A 15,254-nucleotide genomic window follows, 5' to 3' on the forward strand; every position below is an offset into this window, starting at 1 on the left:
AGTGTTACCTAAACACATCTTTAGCTTTTTTGAGGAGACTGAAGTCAAGTTAGGTTTAAGAGATCCTGCAGTTTCCTGTTGTGTAAAGTGGAAGAGGAGTTTACCCTAAATACTTGACACTTCAACTTATACTTTTATACTGTTTTATTACTACATACACATTTCCTGTATTTTCTGGTTGTATTCTAATAAAGAGACTGAGAAATAATTATATATGATCACTATACAATTGCAAAAACAACACATCTAATGGTGGCATGATGGCCTAAGGCTTTTGCACAGTACTGTATGTGTCTTTTTCCCATTCAAGTACACAGGACTTTAGCCTTGCATGACTGAAATAACTGCCTGGAGGCATTGCAAACATGGCAGGTTAATGGCGCAACATCCCTAAAGGAACTTTGGCTTTACTTGGCCAGAATAAGATGCAATGTAGACCAATGGCCGCCGGTTGCATAAACTAGTTGGACTAGTCTTAAAAAGTTCGTCATGTAATGTTTTCTTTGAAAAGATATGACAAATCTTAAAGTCAGTTATAAAAAATGTAGATTGATCTAATTTGAATCCGAAAAGTAAGATTGTTTAGTCCTAACTAATTGCAAGCTTGTCATATTAGTTCTTAAAGATACAGTCTTAACTTAGTGGCTATTTTTATGCAACTGGCCACAGACCATAAACCATTAGCCAAAGGTTTGACTACACAAGACTTATGCCTAGCGTACACCAAAGGATTTTCACAGTCCCAGACTAAAGACCGGCAGTCTTTAGGAATCTAACTGGAGTCTCTGCGCGCTCCCGTCGTCTCGATCGTTAACTGTGAGGTGATAATCTGCAGTCAGCGACCCGATTTATGCCAGTCTTTCTTTAGTCTTTCATATCAAACATGTTTGATATTATCGCAAGTCCCAGCGTAGTCTCATGACGTAAAACAATCAACAACCAATAAATTCGTTCTCCGGAAACAGGAAGCCATCAGTCACAACAAAGAAACATGTCGACGGACGTGGAAACACAACGAGCGCGAAGTAGGCGAAAATGGACCGTGGATAAAGAGGAGCGCATTGATGAGCGGTGGGCAGAGCAGCCGTGTCTTTTTGATGTAAAGTGCCATTCATACCACGACAGAGTGGAAAAAGAAAAGAAGTGGAGCGATATTGCCTGTGTGTGTTAACATGCTAACTCTACCACTCTATTGAATGGCATAACGTGCTAATGTTTTCTGGTATGTGCTTACATTCTTCACACCGCAAGCGTGAGCAACGCGTAAGTGGCGCGTGTTTTTTTCGGCGCTCATGTTAACAAGTTAAAGCACAAGCACGTACACCGCACGCGTGCGGTCATACATGTGACGCCATAAATGTCATAAATGTGTGTTTCAAACAGTCATGATTTTGAGCAATTTAAAAGAAAGCAATGAAATATTTAAAAACACCAGAAGTCTGCGCTGTCATTCACTCTCTGCCCAGCAAATGAGTCCTCATATAGCTTAATACTGTTCAGAGAAACAGATAACGTACATCTATACATCTAAATCTTATGCTTAAACTGTTGACGGGAAACACGATCGATTGCTTCATGCTGTCAATCACTGAGTGTTTTTTTATTTTATCTTAAAACCTAAGAGAAACAGATTTAATAATGCGCCAAGGGCTTTTTATGTCTATAATTGTGTATTGTGTATATATCTGTCATTACACGAACCAGAACATCACGAAAACAATGTGGGTTAAACAAATCACAGTTATATAAATTACACTGACCGTCAAAAACCGTCTTGAAGAGGTTTTGCTCATTAATGCATATAAAATAAAGTAATGTGAACTTGAGATTTTTATACTGTTATTACAGTATGTCGCTTTGGTACATTTCTCCAATCATACTCACAATTTGCAAAACAGTAAGTGCATTTCTCAAAACAATTCGGACAAGTAGCAAAACACCATGAATAACCTGCAAAAGCCACTCTCTTACTCAAAATTCATCTCTCAAATATCTGTGTCAATGAACATGTCTTTGCCATCAGAATGACAAGTCAATGTGTCATTGTGTATGGATAAGACTTTATTGTTTAGTCACGTTGTCAATATAACTAATATCTAATAATATTAGACTTTCACTGGCAGCCCAAATTTGGCCTTGTTAGCCAAACACGCTTGCTGGGTCAGGAGGTATAGGAAGACTTCAGTGTAACTTGTTCAAAGAAATAAGAAACTGCTTTTTTGATGTGCACAAGTGACACAATGATGTGAGAAATGAACAAGTAGTTTTGAGAATTTCAATTCTGATCTGAGAAATGTACCAAAGCGACTGAGAAAAACTGTAAACTGCACAGTATGCGCTGCAAACGCAGCTGGTGTGAAAGCACAATGAACACGCGCATACATTTTTGTTAAATCACTGCTGAGCATGATGATAAAAAGCTAAAATAATCTTGTTGTAGTCTTGTAAATAGTGTCACTACAAGATTCAGTGTTTGTAAAATCTTTAGTCTGAGACTAAAAACTGTGAACCCAAGTCTTTAGATGTGAGCTGATAATCTTATAAAGTCTTTTCTAAATCTTTTCAAAGTCTTTAGGTGTACACAAAGCATTAGAAACTAAAGATTGAGTATCAAACTACTAATGTCATGTGTAGATTTGTTAAGACTCAATGTTTGTAATATGGAGGAACATATAAAATGTATACTCATCATTAATCTGGTGTGATTTTCAATTTACACAGCATGCATTTTTAATGTTATGGAAATTGCAATTTTCCCCTTTTCAGTCCAACACAATATTTTTTACGCCCCTTCAGGCAAACACAAAAGGTGAATTGTTGCTTCTGAATATTTGATTAGAGTTTAGCGAACCTGATGTTGCATTCAGATATTCAGGAAAAGAATAATGAGAAAGTATAATTAACTCTGTATCAGATACATAATGTCTATTCTTTTCTAAGACTTCTTGACAATTGCCTGTTGAGTTTCCTTTAATTAAAGACAGCTGCATATAAATACATACTGTAACAACAAAGCCTATCAGGTGGTCCTGTCGGTTTTTCACACTGAATTTCTAAGATCTTGGATATTGTGAAATAAGCAAGGGTGAGAGAGAGTAATATGATGCAGAAAAGCAAAAAGAATTCGCTGTGCAAAGGTGATGGATGTAAGAAATGATGGACATGTGAAGATGAAAGTAAAATACGAGCTCTCTTACCCCTGCTGCAAATCCCAAGCTTCCATCCAGGATCCGTCTCTGTGAAGAACAGAAGATGGGAGAAAAAGAAAAGACAAAAAAATCAGCTTGCAGAGTTTTATTTTAATACAAACATGTACGGCTTTCTGTCTTAAGTGGAACAAAGACGTTGATTATATATATATATATATATATATATATATATATATATATATATATATATATATATATATATATATATATATATATATATATATATATATATATATATATATATATATATATATATATATATATATATATATATATATATATATATATATATATATATATATATATATATATATATATATATATATATAATATCCTGAACACTGTTTTCAATATACAGATACAGACAGATACCTAAAAATGCAAACTACCAAAAGTAACATGAAAGAAGACCTCATTTCTTTTACACTTTATTTCAAGTCTTTAAGTTATATTTTACTGATATTCTAGCATTTCACTGCCCGTATTGATTTAAATGTGACACCTTTTCACCCAACACTTCAATATATTGACATTTTCACATATTGAAATGATCTCCACATGGCAGATGGGACGGCTTAGAAATACATTTCTGCTTTTCAAACAAAGTTATTGTATGAGTTCAGAACACCCCTTGATCACTTTTAAGAAGTGCTATTTATAAAATTTTGGAACCGCACCAGTCATCATTCACTTTTATTAAATGGACAGTAGTGGTCAGTGCACTTTTCAACATATCTCCACAACACAAAGAAATTTATTTAGTTTGCAACTACATAAGGGAGAGTTAACATCACTCGAAATAACAAAACTGTAATACTCAAACTTCAATTTATACAAAATGTCAGTGGATGCTGTTTTAGTTATAGAGTTGCCGCTAACCCTTTATCTGGTCCACTGAACTTAAATGGCCAGATGTATGAATGAAGAGAATTTGAAGCGCATCGAGAGACATATCAATTCAACATATTAATAATACCGTTTTATTAAAGAGCCACACAGATCCAACATTGAAACTGACCTGTATTGCAGTGTGTCATGTAGCTGTCCATCAATGTAAACAATGTGCAAAGTAGTTGAACCAAAAAGTGCACGATTAATAAAGTTATTGGCTTCTAAAGTAAGGAGTCGACTCTGAATCGTTAAAACGAGTCGTTATAGGGATTGAATCTTCTGCCTGTCTTTATTCACGTAATACGAACACTTTGCATAATAATCTCTGCCTACAGCCTTGCCCGCGGGAGAAACGAAAACTATGACCTGCCCACAGCTAGTTAGTGTGTAAACATCATATCATGCTGTGTTTTTAGTTTGTGTTGTTTCACTACCAAGGGATGAAGATATATGAAGAATCAGTGGTTAAAATTACTTTTTCACAGAGGAATTTCCTAAACATTTGGAAATGAAAGATGGTTCAGTACCCACTTTATTTGGAACAACATGCGTCTCCTAACCACAACCTGTAAGTATGATTATTACATTGTGTTGACCAATCAGAGCAGAGTAGGCTACTGAAAGGTGGGGTTTAGGCAGACTGAGTCGTTGAACGGCTTCATACGAATCGTTTGGGAATCACTGAGAAAAGAGGTAATTTTAAATTTATATTTTGAAAAAATTGCAGTGTTTTTTGACCTTGCATGCATTTAAACCTGTTGTCCGGGACTTATAAACAGTGATAGGACCATTAAAATTTGCATCATACTGGCTCTTTAAGATTGGTTCATTATCTTCCTTACAACAAGATTCCTTTGATAGGAGTTTTCCATTTCTGTGCACAGTTAATCCTGATATACCTGAAACTATTGACCCTGAGGAGAGATTTGAGAAAATTTAGAATTTAGACACAGATTTTTTTTGGGTGGGGCCAGTGAACATTTTGGCAGGGCAAGTGAAAACCTGAACCACTGGCCCAACAGGGCTAGTATAAATAAAATCTTTGGGTTAGGCCTTGTTATGTTTTGCTTTTAGGTTGACTATTAAAGAGCACCTATTGTCCGATTCACGATTTTACATTTCCTTTGGTGTGTAAATGTGTGTTAGTACAAGTTAACGATATGCAAAAGGTACAAAGCCCAATGTTAACGATGACGCGAGTTATCATCTCCAACGTAAATCTCTTTTCTTGGACTACAACAAACACACGGATTGGGCATAAGAAAAAAATTTGTTTGGTTCCGGTTTCCGACCGACCCTGGCAATTTATGTGCGACCCAAATTTATTTTATGAGCTTGGGGAAGAAATAATACACATTAAATAAATACACAAAAACTTTGAGGCGAACTATAATTTACCTTTTAGTACAGCACCGTTTTTGTAAAGTACGCGATGCAACGTCCTCTAGCAATGCTAAAAACAAGGCAGCTATACGGTCGTTAACACAATCGTTCACACATCGTTGTTGTCACTTACAAAGGCACTGGTAACTTTTAGTGTGCATTCGAGATGCTTTTTCGTGCACAGCAACGTAATCTTTTGCGCCCGCCGAAAGTTGTAACTTACAGACCAAAAAAGACGAGCTGAACAACGATATGCAAGTGGGCTTTTCTCTTCTAGAGAGGACAAACCAAGGCTCATTTTTGCGGTCAGAAAGTGAATTATAATATTTGAATTTATGGTATTATGACCAGGGCTTGACATTAACACCCGCCAAATGCGGGTAGATTTCGGCCGTGGCGGGTAAGACAGCCAAACCCACTAGCCACTTTGCCAGGTTGAATATAATTTTTTAATTGTAGTTTTCTTAAAAGTTATGCGAAATGATAAACAATACGCAATGCGACAACTTCCATGAGCACTCTGCACCCAGCGCAACGCAAAGAGACCGTTTGTTGAGAGACGCGCACGCGATCAGCGGGGAGTTGCGGACCAAAGCGTCACCTTCCAGAGAGCGCGCAAGAGCTGATGGATTTGCGAATGCAGAAGAGGACGCAGTCTGAGCGCATACACACTTCGGGAAAGATAAAACAATTGCATCGAAGTGATTGAAGAGATATAAATTGCATGCACAGTCTCAGGGCAAGAGCGAAGAGAAATTCAGCGTATCTGAATGCACACGAAATCAAAGAAAACCCGCCAGCTGAGAGGTTTGTGCATCATTTTAATGTTACAATAATGCCCTCTCAACATTTGTCATTAAAAAGTCTTAAATCACTTTTATCAGTAACCATGATCAAGCTTATAAAATACAAATGCATAAACTAGCTGACAGTAAAATTAATGTACATATCTTGACAGTATTTACTGCTGTTGTTAATAAATATTTAAAGTGGTTGTCGATGGTTTTTGTGTTTATCTTTTCAGTTTAGAATTAGTGTTTCTTCTACACCCCTGCTCTACTTTTAATATATTCATTCAAAGTTAATCTATTTATGCCTTACTTACTAGCATGTTTTTCATGCACCTAAATATATGATATGATCTATACTGATATACCAGCTATATACCAGCTAATAAATGTTGTCTTAATTTGGGTAGTCAGACTGCATTTGAAATTCAGTCTGCATCTAATTTAGCAAGTAAATTTGCTCGAATTAAAGTCATTTTAGGATGTCAAAGTCAAGTTTAATCATATAAAATTGATTTTACCAGCAACAAAAATTTGGCCGGTGAAAATGCTGAGTGGCTAGTAACTTTGAAAAACTAGCCACTTTGGCTGGTGAGCAAAAAAGTTAATGTCAAATCCTGATTATGACAAAAAAGATAATCCGTGGAGACGTGCTGCGCTGCGTGAGACAAACACGCAATATAGCCAAAGTCACCTCATATATCCCCTATTCAATTTAAAAATGTAACAATTTCCTACCTATCCCTTGCTGCCACTGAAAAAAAATAAAAATAAAATAAAATCCCTACCGACCCATCACCTAAACTGACAACCAACCAGAACCAAACTTATTTTTTTTATGCCTTGTAGGCAAAGGTTTACTTCCTGGGATTGGTGATGTGGACAAGATCGACATATCATAATTTTTCCCGCTTCGGACTCACAGCCTGTAAGTTAACTCCTGTTTGCAAACCGAATCTTTTAAACATGGTAAGGGGCGTCACATTTCCGGCTGATGTCAGAGATATTCAGGCCAATCACAATGTACAGATTAGCAGGCCAATCAGGGACACAGAGCTTTTCAAATCTGTGCGTTTCAGGAAGGGAGTGAAATCTGGAGCTACAAAAATTTACGGTATGTGAAAAATAATGTGTTTTTAACCATAAACCACGCAAACACATTGTATTATACCAAATACACAACGTAATGTTGTTTTAGCAATGAAATAGGTGCTCTTTAAACATTCTTTTAATGGCTTTAAATATGAAAATTTTTAATTTTTGTTAACTCATTTACAGAAATGTTTATTAATGTGCACTTCTCCTGTAAACAATTAAATCAAAATTAAATGTCAATATTATAGACAATCATGAGACATTAATTCTTTTTGACAAGTGATATTACAAAATCTGGCTATTAAAACTACATGATAGTGTTCCTGTAGCTCAGATTGTAGAGCTTTCAGTAAGCAGCACAAAAATCATCAGTTCGATCCCCAAAGAACATGCATACTGCATGCACTGTAAGTCCCTTTGGATAAAAGTTTGCCAATTGCATAAATGTAATAGATGTATGTAACATTAAATGATTAAAGCTAGGCCTAGGTGATAAAACAATAGAGATATTATCTAAATCAGTGGTCTCAAACATGGTGCCCATGGGCACCAGGTTGCCCACACGAAGTCTGTGAGTTGCCTGCCAAAACACATTCTATGTATAGCCTCAAATTAAATATTTATCTATTACATATTTTATATTAGCTTAGCTTCTGTTGTGTATGTTAACATTTTAAACAATGATAAAACTTAGCAGAGTGATTCTCACAAAATTAGACTAAATTAGTTAACATTTTGATAAGAAAAGTAAATGCTATCAAAATAAGAAGCATACATTTACAAACATCTCTACATGTACTATTTTGCACATGATTTCAAATGACATCATACAAACCAATTTAGTGGTTTTTCCACATTTAGGGGGAAATTTTTATTACCGCAACGTGTCCATGACTTTATTTGGGTTCTTTGACATGGAAATATTTATAAGTAAAAAATAAAAAAAAATAAAAAGCTTCAGTGCATGTTATACTATAAACATTTACAGTAAAGAAACATGTGCTATTTGGTGATCATTGGTAAATGTAGAGACAATAATAAGGAATATAAATGTGTCCATTTTCTCATGCTCCACAACAATTTTCAATCATTGTTAAAGCCCTCAAAAAAATTGTTGGATGGGACATAATTGACTGGGACACTCAAGATGGCTACCAGGTAAGCGTTTTTTATATTTTCTTTCCAGATAAAGTTGAAATTTTGTTTGTCATAGTACCTAGACAACTTTTTAGTTCTCATTACCGAAACATGAGTTTGTTAGTGAATATATTTAATGTAATATCATGTTGCGGTAATGATAATTTTTGATAATGATAATCTAAAAAAATGTAAATAATTCTATAGGAAATGTTTTTTAAACCTCTAAAAGTAATGGTTATAGTAAGATCAGACCTTAATCTTATATGTGCAAGAAAAATTGGCTTTGTAAAAATTCTGATGCTGGACACCTTCTAAATCTGGATTTTGTGAGAATCATCCATCAACAAGTAAAATCAAATCAAATCAACAAGTAAAACAAAAAAGTTTTAAGTAGACTATATCAAAAAAGTAGCCCTCCAGATTGTTTTATCTAAACATTTGGAGACCCCTGATCTAAATTTTGCTGATGATATAAAAATCTTTATTAAAATGACAATAGCTAGTGACACAGGTGTCAAGCATCCTTAAAAAATACACAATCTGAAATTGTGTTTTACTAAACAAAATATACACAAATAATATTTCCAAGGTGTGCAAAAACACAAAGAATGGAAGCAAAGCCAAAAACATTTCAACTCAGGTTTACATGTGTTAATTTACATAAAGTAGTAAGTGGTGGTCACAATACTGTAGTAAAACCTTTTTAAAAGTGCTTTTTTAATTCGGGGGGAAAAATCACTGTTCTTATTATTCAAAAGCAAATGCCAAAATTTCAGGATGTGTATTAATCATGGTTACACTTTGGAAAGATATTGCTATAAAACATTTTCTAGGTATATCGCCCTGACCTTCCAAAGAGATTATGTTAATTTGCTCACCTGTTTACTTGAGAAGATGAAGACCAGAGCAGCTCCAGCTGCAGTGAGACCCCAGGTGAAGAGGGTCCCAAACAGGGCCTGAACCACAGGACTGTAACCTAGAAGCATGGTGCTGCTGTGTGAATGACAGAACACTAGGATGAAGAATATATTTATACATCACACTGAAGGGTGTGATCCGCATCCTTATTTATCTAGGATTTGCAAACAGTGGACTGGAGCTGTGAGTAAAATAAGCATGTCTTTAAAAAGGCTTTGCTTGATTACACATTACTGACATCCACTTCATATAAACGTACCAGTAACAGAGCAATATTGCCCAAAAATATTAATACAGCGATATTGCAATAATAATTCCGGTGCTGCCATACACCAGAACACGTACAACATATTTGGTTTAGTTTGTAATAATGAACAAATCAACTAATCATTTAGTGCAACATCAATGCAAATTCTATGAATGAATTAAAGTATTTAGTTACCCAGATAGTTTCTTTTTATAGCAACTTTCTTTTACTACACAGCTGTTCTCCGCGTGATATGTCAAGTTAATGTGATATTGTTATTTATCATGCAACGACAGACAGACCACTACTACTACTACTACTAAGTTTGCCTGCTAACTTCTGCTGAATTTCAACGCTTCGAAAACGTAAAATAAGAGCTTAGATAAACGAATTTAGATGATTTTCAAGAATTTGGTGCTTGCTTTCATTCATTTCCAATTCGACATACAGCATTTATTAATTCATAGTACTTACTGTTTACTTGGCACCAGCTAAACACGTTCACTTCCTGCTTGACTGTGTGTACACGTGTCTCAGTTACGCGTAAGTCCCGCCTTCCTCGAGCTCCTATTGGCTAGTTGTTTGCCTCTTTTTTATATGCACGTCAGCCACACTACCACTAATCTTCACATGACGTTTTACGATATTAAATATTTAATAACTAATAAGGTGAGGGAAGTTAATTGTTACATTTATCCAGCCAAAATAATCTTAAAAAGATTTAAAGTGGATATAGACACAAGCTGCTCTTTTTGTAGTGCCCCCAAATAATGAAACAGCACTTCATATTTTTGGGGAATGTGATTATACATTTTTTTGTAAATATAGGCTATTTACAATAACAAACAAAACAAGAGAAAATTAATATTATATAATTAATCTTCTACTGTTACTTTCTAAGTCTCATATTTATCACAATAAATTATCTTATTAAAAAAACTTTATTTATTATTTTTGAAAAGGAAATTCGACTATACATCAAAGATCTTTCATCTTCCAAAGGTACTAAAGCTATTAAGATATTAAAACTGTGCTCCATCCTCAATTGTTTTTGTAAAAAATCCCGGTGTACCCTTTACTTTTTCATTTTCTTTATTTTTCTCATTATTTTAATAATTGCAATTTCAAATTGTGTACAGCTTTGTATATTGAAACACTGGCAATAAAAGAATAAAAATAACAAATAAATGACATTTGATGATATATTAAATTAATTACTGTTTTGAAAAACAGAAAAGCCAAACGCACTAGACCTTTGTGTGGATATATTTTTATGATGATCTCGTGGCAGTTATTTTTTATTAATTCATTATTTTTTCGTATCCGTGATATATATTGAACAATATGTTCAACGAATTATACACAGTGTTTTGTTTGATTAGTGATTATAGTCGTTTTATTGTTTGGAATGTAAAACAATGATGTTTTAACAGATTAGTTTCACATGTTGATAAAGTAATGAAATCATGAAATTGATGAGAGGGTCTTAATCATGAAATAATAAGGGTTCAGTTGTGCTCTTTGCTTTTATAATCTATTAAATAATGAGTAAAAGAATTGCAAGTTAGCTTGCTGTTTAAACAGATACCTGACCCCAAAATCAGCTTGTTGGATGTAAGGAGCCATATTGTTACAACAACTTAAAAGTTACGTTTATCAACATTAGCAGATTTAGCCCTCTTTAAACACCACCGTTCACAGTTACTCACCTGTTATTCTGCATATGCTGGATAATAATGACATAACAACAGAATCATTATAGTTTTAGAAACACAGACTGAAATATTCAGATCTGCTTAATGTAGCTTGATAAACCCTGACAAGTTTCCCCATCTACAGTATCATATTTCTTTTTTAACTATAGAAAAAATTAATGCTTCCAATTAGGCCTGACAGCTTACATAAATCACTTGTCTCTGTCTGCATACAGTAAGATGTTTAAAATAGTTTTTCATTTTTCTGTCATTTGTCTTATGAAGACGAACTATTCATAGATCATTTGGATTGTTTTAGGCTACTGAAGTAAAACTATACTGGAGAAAACTCTGGGACTGATAAAGGAACCAAGATCCATCACTTATTCGGGTATCTTTAAACATATTTTTAACATACAAAGAACACTCTTTAAAGGATTTACACATCTTTGTGCGTTAAGCTTTTAACACATAATATTTATAACACATTAAAATATAACACAAGTTGTGTTAAAAGTAAAACAAAATGTGTTATTTCAATAATAACAGAGAGATGGGTGGATTCTGAATCAACACTTATGTGGTGTTTTTAACACATTCGTTCTAAGAGTGAAGCTTTCTTTATGATACACTAAGATACTGGTAATTATTTTGATATTTCACGAGTTTATTAATATTATCAGTATATAAACTTCTAAATTAAAATAATAAGTGTACTCCAGCATCATGCATATATTGTAAAAGGCCTGTAATTATAATCTGAGTAAACACTTTTAAAAATATGAAAGGTCTGACAGCACTTGTTTAAAATACTTTTATTATACTTTTGCATTTATAATATATTTCCCCCAACAAATTATTTTTATATTGTATTGTATTGTATTGTATTGTATTATACCCGGCTCCAGATATGGGATGAAAGGTGGGCCAAGTGATATTCCAGGTGGGTTGGATTGGGGGGAGAGTTCTTTAATGCTTTAATCTCATATGTCTTTAGTTTGAATATCATATATTTAAGACAATTGTTAGGGTTCTTTGTTATTGTTGTGTTTGTGATTTTTTTATTTTCATTTTTAATATTTTTTGTACATATTTTGGAACTATTTAATAACTTAATAACTTAATTTAATAATATATATACACTCACCTAAAGGATTATTAGGAAAACCTGTTAAATTTCTCATTAATGCAATTATCTAAACAACCAATCACATGGCAGTTGCTTCAATGCAGTTAGGGGTGTGTCCTGGTCAAGACAATCTCCTGAACTCCAAACTGAATGTCAGAATGTAAAAGAAAGGTGATTTAAGAAATTTTGAGCGGAGCATGGTTGTTTGTGCCAGACGGGCTGGTCTGAGTATTTCACAATCTGCTCAGTTCCTGGGATTTTCACACACAACCATTTCTAGGGTTTACAAAAATTGTGTGTAAAATGAAAAACATCCAGTATGTGTCAGTCCTGTGGGCAAAAATACCTTGTTGATGCTAGAGGTCAGAGGAGAATGAGCCGACTGATTCAAGCTGATGGAAGAGCAACTTTAACTGAAATAATCACTCGTTACAACCGAGGTATGCAGCAAAGCATTTGTGAAGCCACAACACGCACAACCTTGAGCCGGATTAGCTACAACAGCAGAAGACCCCACCATGTACCACTCATCTCCACTAGAAATAGGAAAAAGAGGCTACAATTTGCACGAGCTCACCAAAATTGGACAGTTGAAGACTGGAAAAATGTTGCCTGGTCTGATCAGTCTCGACTTCTGTTGAGACATTCAGATGATAGAGTCAGAATTTGGCATAAACAGAATGAGAACATGAATCCATCATGCTTTGTTATAACTGTGCAGGCTGGTGGTGGTGGTGTAATGGTGTGGGGGATGTTTTCTTGCACACTTTAGGTGTTTAGTGCCAATTGGGCATCGTTTAAATGTCACGGCCTACCTGAGCATTGTTTCTGACCATGTCCATCCCTTTATGACCACCATGTACTCATCCTCTTCTGGCTACTTCCAGCAGGATAATGCAAAATGTCACAAAGCTCGTATCATTTCAAATTGGTTTCTTGAACATGACAATGAGTTCACTGTACTAAAATGGTCCCCACAGTCACCAGATCTCAACCCAATAGAGCATCTTTGGGATGTGGTGGAACGGGAGCTTCATGGCCTGGATGTGCATCCCACAAATCTCCATCAACTGCATGATGCTATCCTATCAATATGGGCCAACATTTCTAAAGAATGCTTTCAGCACCTTGTTGAATCAATGCCACGTAGAATTAAGGCAGTTCTCATTAGTATGGTGTTCCTAATAATCCTTCAGGTGAGTGTGTATATATGATATATATGTAAACCATTATATATAAATTGTTAACATGTTTATTTTTAGTTTTATTCTCTCTTTTTGCATTTGTATTTTTTGCATTTGTAACAGATATTGTATCAATTAAGTAGATTTGGCAGTTCTTTTAAAATAACTATTTACATCAACTAAAACAAACCTGTTACTTAAGTGAAGCATGATCTGTAAGAATTGGGTTTATTATTGTAATGTTTTGTTAAAAAGGAGCAGTTCTTTAAAAATAACTATTTACATCACATAAAAAACTTGTTACAAACTAAAAAATTTAATTTTTATCTGAAATGCTGTTTTTCTTAAGAATTATTCTCTATCTGTTAATATAGTATAACATTACAGATTTTTGGCCAAAAGATTGGCTGTTATGTGATGTGGGGCCAGGGTGGGCCAAGACACTGATTGGGTGGGCAGGGCCACTCTGCCCCCCCCCCATGCAGCCTGTATTGTTTTATATATTATATTATATTATATTATATTATATTATATTATATTATATTATATTATATTATATTATATTATATTATATTATATTATATTATATTATATTATATAAAGCATATAATATGGTATGTTCCTCTTTTGCATTAAAGATGACATTCGAGCCACAAACATCCATGTAGCAATGATTTAACATTTTAACATCACTAATTTACGTACATCGCATTCATGACCCACAAAAGAAGAATAAAATAATGCTGTATCTAAAAATTTCTACATTTGACATCATTTTATTTAAAACTTTCTTTTTCACAAACTTTCGCAAAATTCCCAGATATTCAAAGTGGTCTCAGAGTTTTGAACCCCATTGGGTGTTTTATGTTGTTTTATGTGTGCTGCATTGTCCTTCAGTTTATGTTTCTACTTGCACATTAATCTGTTTTTCTCCAAGTTAAAAGAGAAAACTCAAGCCAAAAAACAGTGAAACCAAACACTGGCAATGCAGATTTATTGGTGAAAACTGGATACCTGTCTGTAAGCCAAAGTCATTCGGGACCATTTCTATTATATGCTCAAACAACAAAGCCAATTCCAAGTTTACAGTAGCACGCCAGTGGAATGCTCTAAAAACTGTACGAATCGGCAATGATTTCGCGGAAATGGGAGTAAGCTGATTTCCAAAACAATTTACAAATTGCATAACAGCATTTCTCCATCAGTGTCAATGAGGTGAGCGTATATAATTCTTTAGCCAATGATCGCCTCCCGCAGTTACTGTTTCTGGCATCTCATGGGAAGTTTGGTGTGAGAATTGCGGTATTCCAACTATGCGTATCTGAGGAGGAACAGGACTTAGGTGATCACTCATTACTTTCTCTTTTATCTGCAAAGGTTTTCACCCACCAAGGCCTTGCGCAGCCTCCATCCAATGACGAATGAATCACTGACCAACACACAAAGACAATCAGCATGTAATATAAACATAAGGGGGGTGAAAATGCAATGTATTAAAACAAGCCGAGGGGTTCATCACTCATCCGTGGGGATGTATCTGGAAAGTGGGTGGCCTGGAGGGAAGTTGGGGGTTGAT

At 34.6% G+C, this 15,254-nt stretch overlaps 1 protein-coding gene and 1 long non-coding RNA gene across 2 annotated transcripts in view; one reads left to right on the plus strand and one right to left on the minus strand.

Moving 5' to 3' along the window:
• Positions 1-10,234, minus strand: part of LOC129420278 (zinc transporter ZIP11) — a 199,763-nt gene extending 189,529 nt beyond the window's left edge. Inside the window, exons 1-3 of the mRNA XM_073866580.1 lie at positions 10,145-10,234; positions 9,385-9,499; positions 3,198-3,236 (exon numbers count right to left, since the gene is read on the minus strand). Of these exons, the coding sequence (XP_073722681.1) occupies positions 3,198-3,236; positions 9,385-9,492 (147 nt within the window). The 5' untranslated portion in view covers positions 9,493-9,499; positions 10,145-10,234. The remainder of the gene's footprint in view (positions 1-3,197; positions 3,237-9,384; positions 9,500-10,144) is intronic.
• LOC141363678 (uncharacterized) overlaps positions 1-15,254 on the plus strand; it is a 416,667-nt gene that overhangs the window by 287,854 nt on the left and 113,559 nt on the right. The gene's annotated exons all lie outside the window — the stretch shown is intronic.

Source organism: Misgurnus anguillicaudatus, chromosome 4, assembly GCF_027580225.2.
Source record: "Misgurnus anguillicaudatus chromosome 4, ASM2758022v2, whole genome shotgun sequence".
NCBI classification, from domain to species: Eukaryota; Metazoa; Chordata; class Actinopteri; order Cypriniformes; family Cobitidae; genus Misgurnus; species Misgurnus anguillicaudatus.